The 16,039-nt window shown below is 36.0% G+C and overlaps 1 protein-coding gene and 1 pseudogene across 3 annotated transcripts in view; one reads left to right on the top strand and one right to left on the bottom strand.

Annotated features, from left to right (window-relative positions):
- Positions 1–16,039, bottom strand: part of SMG1 (SMG1 nonsense mediated mRNA decay associated PI3K related kinase) — a 95,429-nt gene that overhangs the window by 37,109 nt on the left and 42,281 nt on the right. For all 3 annotated transcript variants that reach the window (XM_016196258.2, XM_016196262.2, XM_087815637.1), the window contains 16 exons: positions 14,908–15,038; positions 14,585–14,746; positions 14,074–14,192; positions 13,297–13,384; positions 13,107–13,208; positions 12,540–12,680; positions 11,801–12,000; positions 11,213–11,409; positions 10,893–11,054; positions 9,951–10,105; positions 8,272–8,414; positions 7,932–8,133; positions 4,705–4,814; positions 3,857–4,004; positions 3,320–3,479; positions 2,474–2,594 (listed from right to left, as the gene is read on the bottom strand). In XM_016196258.2, the coding sequence (XP_016051744.2) occupies positions 2,474–2,594; positions 3,320–3,479; positions 3,857–4,004; positions 4,705–4,814; positions 7,932–8,133; positions 8,272–8,414; positions 9,951–10,105; positions 10,893–11,054; positions 11,213–11,409; positions 11,801–12,000; positions 12,540–12,680; positions 13,107–13,208; positions 13,297–13,384; positions 14,074–14,192; positions 14,585–14,746; positions 14,908–15,038 (2,341 nt within the window). The remainder of the gene's footprint in view (positions 1–2,473; positions 2,595–3,319; positions 3,480–3,856; positions 4,005–4,704; positions 4,815–7,931; positions 8,134–8,271; positions 8,415–9,950; positions 10,106–10,892; positions 11,055–11,212; positions 11,410–11,800; positions 12,001–12,539; positions 12,681–13,106; positions 13,209–13,296; positions 13,385–14,073; positions 14,193–14,584; positions 14,747–14,907; positions 15,039–16,039) is intronic.
- LOC148093537 (COX assembly mitochondrial protein 2 homolog pseudogene) lies at positions 1,838–2,152 on the top strand (annotated as a pseudogene).

Here is a 16,039-nt window from a genome sequence, read left to right as displayed (position 1 = left end):
TCTGTGGCTTTAATTACCATACAAATACTGATGACTCTTGAATCTTTATCTCTAGCCCAGACCAGACATCTGAGTCCCACCTGCTTACCGGTCACCCACACTCAGGTTTTTCTAACACAACTGAACCCAAGTCAAGTGAAATTCACTTTCTATCTTCAAACCTTTTCTTCCTTCTCCTATTTTCCTTTCCTCAAGGAAAGATACAAGATCAACCTGGCTACCTGAGCAGGTCTCAGCAGTCGTCTTAGACTTTACTTTCAACCCTCATAACACATCTGCTTTTTTCTGTTCCCTAATGCCACTACCTTGGTTACCTGTGACAGGGACTTCAGCCTAACTGGTACCTCTGCCCCCATCTTACCTTCTTCTAATTCATTCTCCAACCTAGGACTGAAGCACTCTTACACAGAGGGAAGTGTGAACACTTCATTTCCCTTTGATGGCTTCCCACTGCCCTTCTGACAAAGCCAAAACTCCTGAATGTGGCATGTAAGGCACTGATGCTTTGCATTCCATTCCAATTTCAATCTCGTCCAGCTTCAGCTCTTCCCACTCTCCCTTAGGCAAACTAGGTCATCTAAGCATCTTTCATTATTGCCACTGACCTTCACATATGATGTTTTTTCCCTAACTAAATCAGTCTGCCCTTTTTTCACATCTCTAACTCCTTCAGGTCTCATCTTAAATGGTACTTTCTCCTCCAATTCCTTTTCGAGCCCTAGGATTAGGCAGTACCCCTCTTGTATGTTCTTTCATTAACTTGCATGTGCATTTCCATGCAGTGCACGGTAGTGCTGCTCCTTTTTTGATGTCAGTTTTCCTGCTAGACTCTAGAATCCCTTTGGTCCTAGGAATACAGAAAACCAGCGTGTCTGTTCACTATTACATCCCAACTTGAAACACTATACCTGGCACAGAGCACACACTTGATAAACACTTGCTGAATAAAGAAAGAAAAGTGAGGAGGAGTGGAGTTTTGTCTCCAAATGTAACCACTGGATTACTGACTTTTTCTTTCCAATTTTAGAACATGTTCAATAAAGATAGAAAAGGCAATATTTATAGTCCTATTACATGCCATGCTCTGTGCAAAGGTTTTATATACCTTGTCTCATCTCCTATAAATCCTTACAAAGAATCACATCAGTGGGGCAATCCCCATAACCAAAAAGGAAAGTGACTCAGAAGTTTAATGACTTGCCCATTTGCAAATGCTGGGCTAAAGATCCAAACTCAGGTCTATATGACATTAAGGGTGTGAGTCACACTTACCAATAATCACCCTGCAATGAAGTCCATACCCAGCATTAGCTCAGTTGAAATTTAACATTCAAATTTATTCAGTAACTCCAGCTACCACATTTTCAACTAAAATTCTACAGAATTCTGGCAAGTTTTCCATTTTAGAGCAGTAAAAGTAAACTGATAGATCCCTTTAACATGAAAGACATTTCTTTGTTAAAAATGAGACATTTTTCTAACTATTTGTTTGGAGTGTTTAAAACCTAACATTCACAGCATATTATATCTGACAAAGAATTTATATCCAAAACACATAAACAAGTCTTATGACTTCATTAAACCACAACAATGCTCAACCAATGAGCCACTCCGGCCGGGCTATTTTCTATTTTATTGGTGTTTACACAGGTGAGAAAGTGTTAAAACTCAAAGAACTATCCACTTATAATGTGTAAATTATATCTCAATAATTATCTACTTTTTTAAAAACCTAGTTACGGCCGGCGGAGCAGGTTGGCTGTGGAGAGCATAGGAGCGTTCCCGACCGGGAGCTGGCCCGGCTCTGCGGCCAGGCGAGCCGGCCGTGGCATGCGGCATCTTCAACCCTCCTTGTGTGGCAACGAGTCGGGTTGCTCTGCTATGTTCCATCACCTTCTCCTAAAGATGCATCCTGACTTATCTCCACACTTGCACATTGAAGAATGCAACATTTTGATTAACTTACTTAACGAATGTCACAAAAATCACAGCATTCTGAAATTTTTTGGTCATTGCAAATTTTTTGGTCCTTGATCGGGAGATGAGAGAATGCTTGAAGAACGAGTACATGGAAAAAAGGACCAGGAGCAGGGAGCATGGCAATCAGATGCAAAAGAGACTTTCTAATTCTTCAGGAGAATCTGAAGCATAAATTATATTTTCACTGGGATGTCTTGGCTGAAGACTCTTGGTTGATAAAACCAAAAGAATCCTATCTCATTCAGTCTCCAGAATCTTTTGAATAGCAAGTGACCCATGAGAAATCATGCCATGGAGAAATATGGAAACCCTGGATTCAGAATATATGTTGGGCAGAGCCTTAGTACTCTCATTCCTTTACCAACGCACCTGACTTTTAATATGTTTAATGTACAGTTGATATCCGAGTAACCTATCTCCCTTAATAAAATAATTGACTTGAATCCTAAAAAAAATAAGAAAATAAAAATTAAAAAAATAAAAACCTAGTTACCTTTTATTTTCTCCAGCAACTGACTCTGGTACATGGTATATCTTAATGCCTGCATCCATGGCCTCACATCATGCTGCTTACATGAACGCAAAGCTTCACTGAAGAGTGGAATCAGACAGTCCTGCCAGGGAAAAAACAAAAGTCCTTAATGGAAACAGTCTCCTTATATGTTTATAGATTGAGTTCAGTTACATCTCCATACGTTGGCTACCTCAGCTCTACTCCAGGTTTATTTATATTAAACTCTCCGCTTTAATCACAGGAGAAAAAGACACTCTAAGAGAAAACCTCTGTTTCACCACCCCCCAAAAAAACTGTTTTTCAGAATGTAACTCCAATTTATCAATACACTTGTCAATAATGAATGCACATTTTTATAAAAAATAAACATGTTTACTACAAAACAGAAGCTAAATTACAGAAATATTAAAACTATTTCTTTATGAACACATTCTCAAAGATTATAATTCCCTTGGGAAGAGCTTATCTTTGGTTAAACTTTAACGTATCTGGGAAGAGGAGGGGGTGCCTTTGTTTTAGTCATATCTAAAATTTATATAATCTGTCCAGGGGAAATGTATGCATGTACACCAACCCCTCTTCCAAAAAGAAGAAAAAAAAATTAAGCAATTACCATCCTTGAGATTATGTATCTTAGATTCTTCGATCTGCCTTACACACTTCTCAAATAAAAAAACAGCCTGAAAATGGCTGTTTAGATCTCTGGATTTGCTAGCTTATCCAACAAAACCTATAAACACTATTTTAAAAACTTGAAAAATAGTCTTTGCTCTACCCTAGTGCCTACTGATGTTCAGAAGAATATCCGGGTAAAAATATACGCACCTCTGTAGAAAGCCTGTTAGAAACTGTGTTCTCCAAAGCAAAAGAGCAATACAGCTGTAAGGTACTCAGAACTGGAAGAGATTGGGAAACTGTCAAAGTAGAAAGTCTCAGTGGTCCAATAGCTATGCGAGAGGTTTGCTTCAAGTACTTTACCACGTTTCTGAAACAAAGTATTTATTATTAATTAATAAATGAGATTTCTCAACTTGTAACCACTAAAGGGTATAGAGCAGTTTGTTAAGATGCTTCCATACTGGCATCCAAAGTGAGGAAAGAAAAAGGAGCGGGCCTGCTCTTTATTAAAATGATATAAGCAAGTCAGGGCATTTGCTTTGGGGGAATTTTTATATTTTATTTACTTTCAACCTCAGTGTATGTTGGCAAGTGGCATTCACATATTATACGACTTCTACAACTAAAGGAAGCTATCATGACTAGCGCTGTAGTGCTCTGGTAACTGTCTCCAACTCACCAGAGTACATACATTTGTCATAAGGTATACATAATGCACATTTACCTTCTTAGGATTCAACTTACTCAGTGATAGACTGCCACTTCTGATCTTGTTCTAGATGGTTTAAAGCAGTTGCCAAACAAACAGAACTTCTCAACAACTGAACTTCAATGGATTTCTGAAGTTCCCTTGGATCTGGACTCAACATGTTAGGAAGCAGTTTTTTCATATCTACAGAAGTTAAATAGATTCCATTAAAAGTTAATTCACTTTTAATGTATGAGTTATAAGATATTTTGATAGTGTTAAAAAATGATCACCAATGAATACCTCAATACCTCCTTTCATATTAGGTTCAACCAACTAAACACTATGATTAAGTATTCCTGATACCTATATAAGTTATATTTTATATAAAATTATACTTCAGACCTCCCCAAATCAGTTATTTCAAGGCTCAAAAGCCAGTAAGTCACCTACTATTTATACAAGCTAATCTAGACCTACTTTGGCAAATCTTGCTGAATTTAGCAAATTAATGCTACCACGTAGATTACTCAATACCAACTATAGTATAACATTATATAAAATGTTTTAGTTGTGATAAAGAACTTAATAAATGAACCACATCAAGATGTCAAACACAAAAAATATTTAGCTTAAACACTACTTATATTTTTTCAAGAAAAATGGCTAGATAAATTTCAAAGTATTACTGTAGCCTTTTTTATGTTTGTTTAATTTTAATTAAACTAATTTTCATTAGCCAAATTAAATATAAACAGAACAGTCCTAAATTAGTTGATTCACATGGGACTCTGCCCCAAAATAAATATGCAATAACTTCCCAGATTTCCCAGTAAAATATACTAAGTCAAACATTTCCAGCAACTTGTCTATAAAAATACAATTTAAAAATTATCTCAAATACCTATTTTTTCTTTTGATCCTCCAGCAAGTAGATTGATATTTTCTCCTGGTAACAATTCTAATTGCTCAGTACATTCAACAAATTCTCCAGACTCAAAACTGCTTAGTGATCTGTAATTAAAATATTGATTAGCTTGTATTACGACCTTTCCAGCCTGTGGAACCATTAAAAAAAAAGAACAAATTCTAGAAAAAGCACAATTACACAGCTTTTTTTTTTATGAAGTTCTTTCCACGAAGGCCACCACTTCATTTTTATTTTGAAGATGTGACTACCATCTTAATTAGCACTAAAATTGGAGTGGCAAACCAGAAAGTCAGTTTTAGACATTTAGTTTAGCATGCTCACCCCTCCACGTCTCCCTCCTCTTTTTGCACTGTTTTCCTTGGCACCCCTCCAACAAACTGACAATAGACTTCTGCAGGGCAACTTCGACATCTACTTCTCCCCAAGCTACCATCAAACTCCCTCAGGGCCTTACCCATGATCTAAAGCCTAAGACCCTGTAGGTCCCGATTTTATATCCTACTCCTGCCTTGATTCACTGAGGATGCCCTCCCTCCCCCTCTACCTTTCCCACTATGTTTCATGGATCCTGTTTGTCTTCTTTCAAAGAAGTCTTCCTTTCCATCTCCTTACCTTATCTGAAAATGGTGACAAAACTCCCTTCTATAGTCCTGAAGCATCAATGCCAAAATGAGAGGCCTCACCTCCTAGCTCCTCCACTGCTACTTTCAAATCCCTGACCCTGCTCCCATTCCCATTATAGGTGCTCTCCAACCAAGATGACTTAGTTTCTCAATCTCTTCTCCACTAATCACTCATCTTTTCCTGTCCCCCCACTGCGTCACCTCCCTTACATCTATCTCAGCCTGAATCCAGCCCTGTAAATTGACATCGCTTGACTGTACCTGCTTCCACCTTAACAAGTCCCAAGCCTGGCTCAATGCAACCACCAGCCTCTCAGGTGAGCCATACAGCTGATGAACTGTCGAAGTTTGGGGGTCAAAGCACTTACCCCTTCTGCCACTACAGGGTCTAAGTCTTCTCACTGGCAAGTTCCCTCTGTGCCCGCTATATTCTACAATGCCCTCACACTTTCAGCTAATGACTGACTCCTTAGGAAATAAATAAAAGAACAAAAACCACAGGCTTTAATTTCCTCTACCCTTACCAACTCACCATCCACTCCCAAAACTATCTGTATCTAACTTCAACTGATTTCCTTGAGGCACAGAAAAGGTGGGGACGTTAATCCTTTAATCAAGGTTCTTTACAGTTTCTTCAACCTCTGCTTTCTAGTGGCTCCTATCCCTTTGTCTAAAAGAACACTTAATCTCACCAATATTTAAAATAAACACACAATACTCTCCTTAGGTCACAGCTTCCTCCCCCTGACTTCAAGAAAAACTCACTACCCAAAGAACCTAACTAAAGGTTTTCACTTTCAAATTTCTCTACCACCCAAGAGTACTCAACCTGGCTCCTTCTCCCTCTCTCTCTCTACAAAGCTCTTCTTCCTTGCAGTCTGGAGCTTCTGAAAAGGCTGATGACTCCAGTCTGGCTCTCCTACATCTCCCACACTTCTTTCCTCAATGTCCTTGTGTTTTCAATGGCTCCTTCTCCCATCTCTTAACAGATGCTCAAAAGGATTCTGACCTTGGCCCTCTTTCCTTTTCACTCACTCTTCTCCAGAGCCTTACCTGTGGTTGGTGGTTTACAAAGGCTTCAGAGTATAGAGTCAGGCCTTTGATTATTACCTATATACTAATGATCCCCAAATCTCTCTGGCTTAGACTTTCCTCCTTAGTTCCAAATGCAATTCTTAACTGCATACTTAAGAGTCTCATCTGCATGTTTCACAAGCACTTTACTTAAACATGTCTCATTATTCTCTGTGTGTTCCTACTTCGATTAATAGTATGTTTTCTCCTCCCCATACCTTTGCCCCCACAAATTAATAGTCTACATACTTCCACCCTCGCCCACATCTCCAGTCTCTTCACAACACAGCAGAGTGAACACCACTGAAACAGATCATGGCCTTCCTATCCAATTCCACCTAAGATTTTTTTATCTTATTAGGGGTCAAAGTCCTTTTCATACTTCTTTTTATTACTAATTTTTACTTTGCTTTGTTTCTATTAATATTTCGTAAGTGTATTTACAGCTCACATTTCAATGTTTAATATTAGAAGTGTTTTGGGTCTTTACTTAGAAGTCTGATGTTCTTGTGACTAGAAACATGCCATAGAATTTAACTCTTGTTTACATCAATTAGCCTATGATAAAATCAGTTTTGTTATATGTTGTTTCTCTTAAAAGTCAAAGTTTCCAAGAACCTATCAATGACATTAGTGAGGATTTATTGTATTCAAAAGTAATTTAGAAACAATGCCATCAAATGTGATCCTTTCTAAAGCAGGGACAATTTTATCTTTATAGTAGTCCCTCCCTTATTCATGGTTTCACGTTCCATGGTTTCAGTTACTCAAGGTCAAGTGGTCTAAAATGCTAAATGGAAAATTCCAGAAATAAACAATTCGTAAGTTTTAAATTGTGCACTTCTGAGCAGCTTGATGAAATCTCACACCATCCCAATTGGGATGAAAATCATTCTCGTCCAGATATTCACACTATATACACTACCTGCCCATGTATACTTAGTAGCCGTCTCAGTTATCAACAGGTTATCAGATTAGTTAATGAGAGAGAGAGTCACACCACATTCGCATAACTTCTATTACAGTATATTATTATAATTGTTCTCTTTTATTATTAGTTATTGTTAATCTTTTACTGTGCCTAACTTATCTTTATCGTGGATTATGCATGTTTGGAAAAAACATAGTATGTACAGGGATTTGTAGTATCTGCAGTTTCAGGCATCTACTGGATGTGTTGGGAAGTATCCCCTGTGGACAAGGGGGTGGAGGAGATGACTTCTATATATTCATTTTTATTTTAGAACAGGCTCTGAGAATCATACCAAATAACCATTTCAGCAATTATGAGTCTGTTTTCACATTGCATGATGCCCTCCTCACATCTAATGATGGTTTCTCACTATAGTCATTTTTAGAATGCAGTTATTATTAGAACTACAACCATCTTGCAATAGATATGACCAATTTCAATATTTTTCTGTCAGAGGAAGCCTTTAAAGTTATTGAAAATTTATTTAATGGAGCTAAGCATCATAATTTACAACTAAAAAAAATCCTTACTTTATGTAGTTGAAATCTGCTTTTAGGTTGAGAGAAGTACTGCTGGTACTCTTTTTCAAGTCATGGATGGCATTCTGCCATTCCTGTACAGCAGCCCAATCAGCAATTGAAATGTAGCACTCACAAGCTTTATTTCCCAAATAATTTATAACCTCAGGGGAAGAGTCAGGTGGTTTGGACAACACGGTTTTTCTGGAGTCACCTGAGTGAAAATATTTTAGAAAAGAGAGATCCAGAGCAGTTATAAATATTTCAGAGTGCAGAAATCTAAAAGCATCCAGTAAGATCATCAGTACAAACTATTTGACTACTACTTTTTATTTAAATGTTGAATGCTCACCGTTCAGAGAATGTTTGGGGCTGGCACTATTTCGCCCGGTATTGGCCAATGTAAGAACAGATTTGTCGAAGCCGGAGATGCAGCAATCAACGCCTGTCATGGCACACAGATGCTCTTGGTACTCCACAGAAGCCTTTTCAAACCTTCAACACAAACAGAGATAGCCTTATTTTTAAATTATCCATATATTTCCATAGAAACTGGGAAAAAATGAATCACCCAATAAACTGAGCTAGAGAATTAATTATTTTGCATGAGGTTGGGCATACACAAAATTAGACCTCTTCCTCACAACAAATGAAAATAAATTATATTGTTAAACGTTGAAAAAAAGATAGCAAAAAATAACAGAAAATATTGGGATAAGTATCTGATTTCGATGTGTGCAAAAGGTAATAGAAGAATAAATATAAGGAAAGAATCCATAAATTAACATCTAATGGCATAATAATTTGCAATTTCTGGGGTATCAAAAAAACACCATAAACATTAAAAACAAATTACAAGTCAAGAAATTAAGTAGCATCAACAATCTTGGTGTATATTAAAATTTCACAGATCAATTAAGAAAGAGGCCATGAAGACTTAATCACAAAAATCACAAATGGTCCATATAACACACAGTGAAAGTTCTACTATTAACCACTAATAAAGCAATGTAAAATAAAACAAAAACTTTCACTGATGATGGTAGTAGGGTTCTTGTTTCTTGGCGACCCTCAGTATTCACAAGGTGAAGAGGTTTTATTTACTCTATTGTTAGGGATTTAAATTGGAAGCAACTTTTCTGTAGGGTAACTTATCAACAGTATGTATCATAAGCCTTATGATCTATAGCTCTTCTTCTAGTAAATCAGCTTGTAGAAAAGAAAATAATCACAACTATGAGCAGAAAGCTAAGGGCCATGGTGTATTAAGATTAGTTAAAAAAAAAAAACAAAAAAAAACATCCGAAACAACCTTATTGCCCAACAATAGGGATGTTAAATTCAGGTACATTCACAAATAAATACAGCTGTGACATTAAAAATCACTGTAGAATATTTAACATGGCAAAGTATTTTTAAAATATTGCTCAGTGGAAAACGCAAAATCATGTGGCCAGCAGAAACACTGTTATTTCTGTGAAAAGGGGAGAAAGCTATGAGAAGAAAAATGAACTAGAAAGGCATATACACCAAAACTACAGTTACCACTAGGAGATGGAATTATGAGCAGTTTTCTTACTTTTTTCTACATTTTACAGATTTGATAAAACTTACACCAGTGTACACAGGCTATTATGGTACATGCTCATTTACCTAGAGAAATCAAATGAGTCTGTATGTTGAGTGTACAGGGCTAATGAGCAATTACTCTAGCCATAAAGGGTAATTTGTACCAGACTCTGATGTGAAAGGTTATCAATTAAGGATTAAGTTCAAAAGTATTTATAAAACAAGAAATTGGCAGATCTTGTTTTAAGGAAGAACTCCTATTAATTCATAAATAAGAAAGGTACCCAAGTTTTGCTACTAAAAAACAGACTGAAGATGTGTCCTAGTAAAATGATTTATAGCAAACACCGACAGCTAAAACTGATCAAAGCTGTTTTAGTATTTAACTACAATGTTAACCAATAATACAAATGACCTGAACATAAAGAAATTCTATCACCCATTTCCTTCCTTCCAACTTACCTCCCTTCAGCCTGTTGGGCCACTGAGTTAATCCAGAGAAGATTTTTACCAACAATGGAAGATGACCAGACAGCAATTCCCTGTATAGCTTCAGGACAATGAAGTTCACACAGTGCTTCTACCACCATCATGATGGTTACTTCCAATTCATTCCCCTAAAAATGGCACTCAGAAAAATTAACGTCAGACATCAATAGCATTAAAATTCATATCTCTTCAAAATTTACAACTACTGGCCATCATCAAAGCCTATTTTTAAGGTCAAATGTACTTAAGTATTTTTACAACAATGATACTACACTATTTAGCTTAGAATTCTTAAAATGTAGCTATAAAAGGTGACTGACAGAACCTAAATAGCACATGGGCGTTAGTCTTTACAAAATAAAAGTTCCCCAACATTTAAACTGTGGCATCTGTAGGAGTAACACATGAAGTAAATATAAAGCCAAATTAAGTATAAAAAACATGAATTAAAAGATGATTAATTTCATGTCTCTGAATATTGCCTGACATTAACTTAATTAGCAAACATTTGCTATTTTTGGATCTCACTTATTGAACCCACTTACAAGCCAGCACTTTTCCCATATGTTGCATTATTATTATTATATATTTCTGCATACATTATAATTTACATACTTCCCTATGCGTTAAACTATCATTATAAATTATAAAAAGTATTTCTATAGATTTCTTAGAATTACCTTTAATGTTCCAACATTATGTATAAGTAATGCATACTTTGACATGTTCTAAGTACAAAATATAAATAAAGTGACTTTGGAAGTTATTGCTTTTATAAAAGAATGGATAAAAAGCTTAGAATATGAATTAAAAGTTTTCATTTCTTTTACCCATAGATTAAATAATAACAAAGGAATTAAGCCCAAGTTTTTCGAATCGACAGATTTAAAATTAACTCCAAACACACCACCTTACCTGAGATAGATTTGTCTTCATTTCTGTAAGCAAGTCAAAGCCATGTCTCACTGTCACAGCTGGCTGGCCTGCCAACAATCCAACCCTCATGATGGAGAGTCGAATCCGAGTCAGCCAGTCTTGACAAGTTTGACGATTGGTATAGAAAAAAGTTCTAATAACCTTTAGAATACAGAGACAGTAGGTTCAAATTATAGGTTTGAATGTCTCAAATACACATACAACAAATACACAAGTCTACTGTGATGGCGGTTCTGCACACACCACCAGGTCTGTGCATGAAACTACTACAGAGCAACACTGAGCCCACTGAAACCAACCTTGGGAGGGGATGTTAATGCATTAGCGCATCCCTCATATGCATTATACATTAACTTCTCCAGATTTTCCAGATACTGCAGAAGAAGAACAAGTCTAAGCTGGTTGCTACTATGGCCTTCATCATTGTCTGCAGTTGTCCACTGACTAACATCTTGATCAGGGTTTAATGTGTGAGCTGCGAGACTTCTAATGATACCTAAAAGCAAAGACAACATTCCAAATTTAAAAGAAATCTCTAAAAAGTGTAGAAATACTTGGAGACAATTTCACAAATTCACATTTACCAAGTTTCCTCTGTATAGCCATCATTTAAAAACAAAACTCTAAACATAAAAGATTTTTCATTGGGGGGGAAAAGTGTTTTCTCCATACAAATCCCTTAAATTTTTAAACAAAAACAAACCACCATGATGTTGCCAACACAATTATTCAATGAAAGCTTATTCCAACAAACACATAGAAAAGATAAACATAGTCAAGAAAAATATTACTCTCTCAAATTTTTGTTTTAACAAAGACAAATTTCTTAATATAAAGCTTGAAAGTATTTACATCACAATGTTTGAAAAAGAACTAGAGTCGATTACCTTCAATTGTCTGGAAGGTATCTTGAGCTCTGCCCAGTGGGGTTCTCAACTTAGAAAGGACAGTGAACTGTGCTGCTTCCCAAATAGCCCACTGCCAAAGGACGGCATCTGTCTTTAGAAGATTGCGGGGAATTGTTGATTGGTCACGCTTATCCAGTCTCTGGCAGCTATAGAACAATCTTTCTAACCAATTGTCCTTCCTGGGAAAAGTAGTTTCATATTTAACAGACAATAATAATTTAAAAAATTGCAAGGGGAATGAAGTAGGGAACTACAATTTTTCCTACTCCAAGAAGGCAAAAACTATAAATTTGGGAAGCCTTATACCCCCAACTCTCATTTTAAGGAGGTCTGTTCAAGTTAAAACAGGATGGGAGTATGGTATGGATGGATGATTAGGGCAAATGGCTCAGGACAATTTGGTTATCAGGCTAAAACATTCACTCCAACTAAGAATCTCCAGAATGTCTTATGCCCCCAGACCCTTCCCCAAAGCACTGATGATAAGGTCAGATCAGTTAACTGTCAACCACATTCCATCACTCAGTTTCAAAGGCCATTTTTCTTCCTTCAGATGCTATCTTCAAAGCAATGGTTCCTACTGAAAACTAAACCCATTTAAGAATATTACTTTCTACTCCACCACTCCTGACATTTTCTCCTCAAAATTAGGCACAGGGCCAAGATATTCAAGTATATGTTACTTTCCTCAGTTAAAGAGTCAAGGAAAATATCTTACCCTGTTCTATGAGAGTTCCCATATAAAATAAAACTAATAACATCAGAGAAATCTTGCGGGTGAAATGTGTTACTTGGTGCTTTACTCATGTGACTTCTCAATGCTAAAGAAATTTCTTGAATTTCGGTGTGATTGTTATTGCTGTAGACAGAAAATAAAGTTACTGTCATGTAAAATGTTTTAGTTAAATGGTTAATACATACTATAAATGGGCCATTTCCTTGCTAACTAAATTTGGAAGTAAAAAAATAAAATTGAGGCTTTAAAACAGACAGAACGTTATTATAGCTTTGAAATTTCTGGTTCTTAAAACTCCCAAATTAACTTAATCAAAAAAGTAAATTATCAGTTTAATTTTTCAAATACCTAAACTAGTAAGAAACGCATTCTGGCACTACATAAATTATTCTATACTAATTATTATGAGCTTATCTCTCTTCAATCACTAAGAAGGGCCATACAAGATGTGATATTAATTCACTCATAAGTGATCTGTCTTTTCCTAAACTTGACTAGGCAGTAAAAACATAGTGGAATGTCTTTGCCCCAACACAACTACTATTATACCTCAGGACAACATCTAAAGGAATTGACTTCAACAGCTTTCCAAATGCTTGTCGAATACGAGTCCCACTGTGAACTAGTTGAACACGGCAAACATCAACACACCTACGAAAAAATGAAACAGATAGTATAGGCGTGGCAATATTTCCAAGTTATTAGAGCTAGGGTCAAAAGATAGGATCTTTATCCATACCTCTGCAAAAGATCATCCGGCAAAGAAGAGGACAATGCATGTAGACTGCTGCATGCTTGCAGACAGATATTTACATCTTCAACAAGAGCTATTAAAAATTAAAAGATAGTTATTTTCAACTTGCCAAAAGAATTTATAGCCTGCCCTGCGTGGCTCAGAGGTTGAGCATTAACCTAGGATCCAGATCACAGTTCAAATCCCAGTCAGGGAACATGCCCAGATTGTGGGCTCGATTCCCAGTTGGGGGCGTGCAAGAGGAAGCCAATCAATGAGTCTCTCATCACTGATGATTCTATCTCCCTCTCCCTCTCCCTTCCTCTCTCTGAAATCAATAAAATCGTATTTTAAATAAATAAAAAGAACTTATATACCAGTATGTCATAATTTTCTGACATTCAACCAATAGTGAGCGCCCACTCTAGAGTAGGCTCTGCCCCTGCCTGGAATTCTCACTGGCCCTAGCATTTGGAAAAATGATAGATTCAACAAAACTTACTTAAAGTGGCTATTCTTCACCAAACCTTTTTCTGAGGGAAACTTTAAAAGTACATGAAACATATAACATTCACATAAGCTTTAAAATGTGACAATCACTTTAAACTACTTATTGTTCACATATTAAGAATGAGAAAAAAAAACACAAAACAGATTATGCATCTCTCAGTAAAATGGGGATTATACATTTCAGGACATGAAAGTACTCAAGTGACTATCTTTCTCCCATTACCAATGATCCCTTTTTAAGTGTTAAAAAAATTAAAAGAATCACAAACTTACTGTTGGCTAGAAGGCCTTTGCAAAATTTATGGAAAGATGGAAGAGAAAATAAAGGTGCATATGTTTCAGACTTCTTCATTAAAATAGCCACTTCCAAAGCCCAAGTCATTAACAGTTTCCTGAAACACAAAATATACAGTGATTTTACATTACAAAAAGTAAAATCAATTTTTAAAATTTCCTCTTCTTACATTAGTTTTTTGTTTTTTTAAATATCTCAAGCAATAGGAAACAAAAATTGAAACTTCAGAAATCCCCTTGTCAAAAATTGTATGCCTTTTAAAAATCTATTATAAATATATTCTTCCATAAAACACTGGAGGTGGGTTCATATTGTTCTTTTAAAAAAGAATAAGAAATCCTAGATTAAACAAAACCAAATTTTAAAGAGTTTCATAATGAAGAAGTTGCTCTACCCCAAAACTCAATATATCTTCATTTCTTATTCTCAAATCATGAAGTCAAATTAATAAAAGTTAGGAAGTGTTAATATAAAATATTACTCAGTTACCTTGTGTCCTGGTTAAGATTATCTTTTTTAAGCAATATTCCCAGGAGATTTAATATAATTGAGAAATGTTTTTTTGTAGCTGTAGTTACAGTACTAATCACGGCTCCATCAAACAAAGACGGGGATGATGAACTAAGACTACTAGATATAAAGTGATCGTGCCTGGAAGACAAAGTTTGGATCATCTTTTCATCTTTATTATTTTTAAAAAAGCAATTCCAAAGTTAAATCAACTCATATATTTTTTAAATCTCTACTTTAAAGGGCCCAACCAGCTCTTAAAAATTTTTTTTCTTCTAAAGAAATATTTGTACATACAGTACCTGGTACAATGAGAATACAAAGTGTAAAGCACTGCATACTGAATGGCAGGGAAGTGAACAGCCAGGTCCTCGTGCACAATCATCAGATTCTTACTCAGGAGTGCAAAGACAGTTGGAGACAGCGCCCACATCTGATGATGAACAAAACAAAGTAAGTGACACCTCCAATATATGTATGAGTGTACCAAGAATTTATCCTTCAAAGCAGGTCTATACATTTTATAAAATTAAAATGACATTTAAATTTGGAAACAATCTAGTACACTGAACAAGGGGTTAGCAAACACCTTTTGTGAAGACAGGAAAGTAAATATCTTAGATTCTGTGGGCCATAAGACACTTCTGTTGTAACGTCCAACCCCTCGACTCTGCCAGTGCAGTAAGAAAACAGTCATAGACAGAACAGGTAAGTGACTGTGTTCCAACAGAGCTTTCTTTACAAAAATGGGTGACGTTTGGTGATGGCTACATTCTGTGAATATATTATAAATCATTGACTTGTAATTTTAAATGGGAATTGTATGGCATAAAAATTATACCTCAATGAAGATTTTTTTGAGAGAGAGAAAACAATTGGCCCATGGGCTGTAGTTTACTGATCCCTGGCCTAAACAAAGCCCTCTGTAATCTTTAGTGTCATACATTGGATTTCCTCAATTTTTCATATATTGCAAATGGCAAAGTGCCCTGGCCACTGAGAAAAAAACATCCTGACACTCTTAAGCCTTTTCTATTATTCCCTTTTCCTTTTAAATGCTAAAATACTCTATTCCACCTGACTGCTCTATCCCCATCCCTTCTCCTGGTTCCCAGAATGAAGGACATAAACCTCCTCAAATCTGTATACAGTGTGAACTCCACAACAATCAACTTTTAGAGTGTAAAGAAAGGAAGAGTCTCCTGCAGGCTTCCAACATAAGCCATAACTGGCAGTGAGGGAAGGAACAGCTATGAAGGAATAAATAAAAGACGATCTGATCTAACAATATGGAGAGCATGCAAGTATAAACATCAAATCTTGATTTTTCCCTCCCTTCTCTTAGAAAGCATAATCTCCTAATTACATGCCATTACTCTTTATTAGATGTAATGTTTTTCAATTCTACAAGGTCCACTAGGAGAAATATACAAC

Source organism: Miniopterus natalensis, chromosome 3 (genome assembly GCF_054644295.1).
Source record: "Miniopterus natalensis isolate mMinNat1 chromosome 3, mMinNat1.hap1, whole genome shotgun sequence".
Taxonomy (NCBI): Eukaryota; Metazoa; Chordata; class Mammalia; order Chiroptera; family Miniopteridae; genus Miniopterus; species Miniopterus natalensis.
This window is presented reverse-complemented; position numbering and strand designations above follow the sequence as displayed.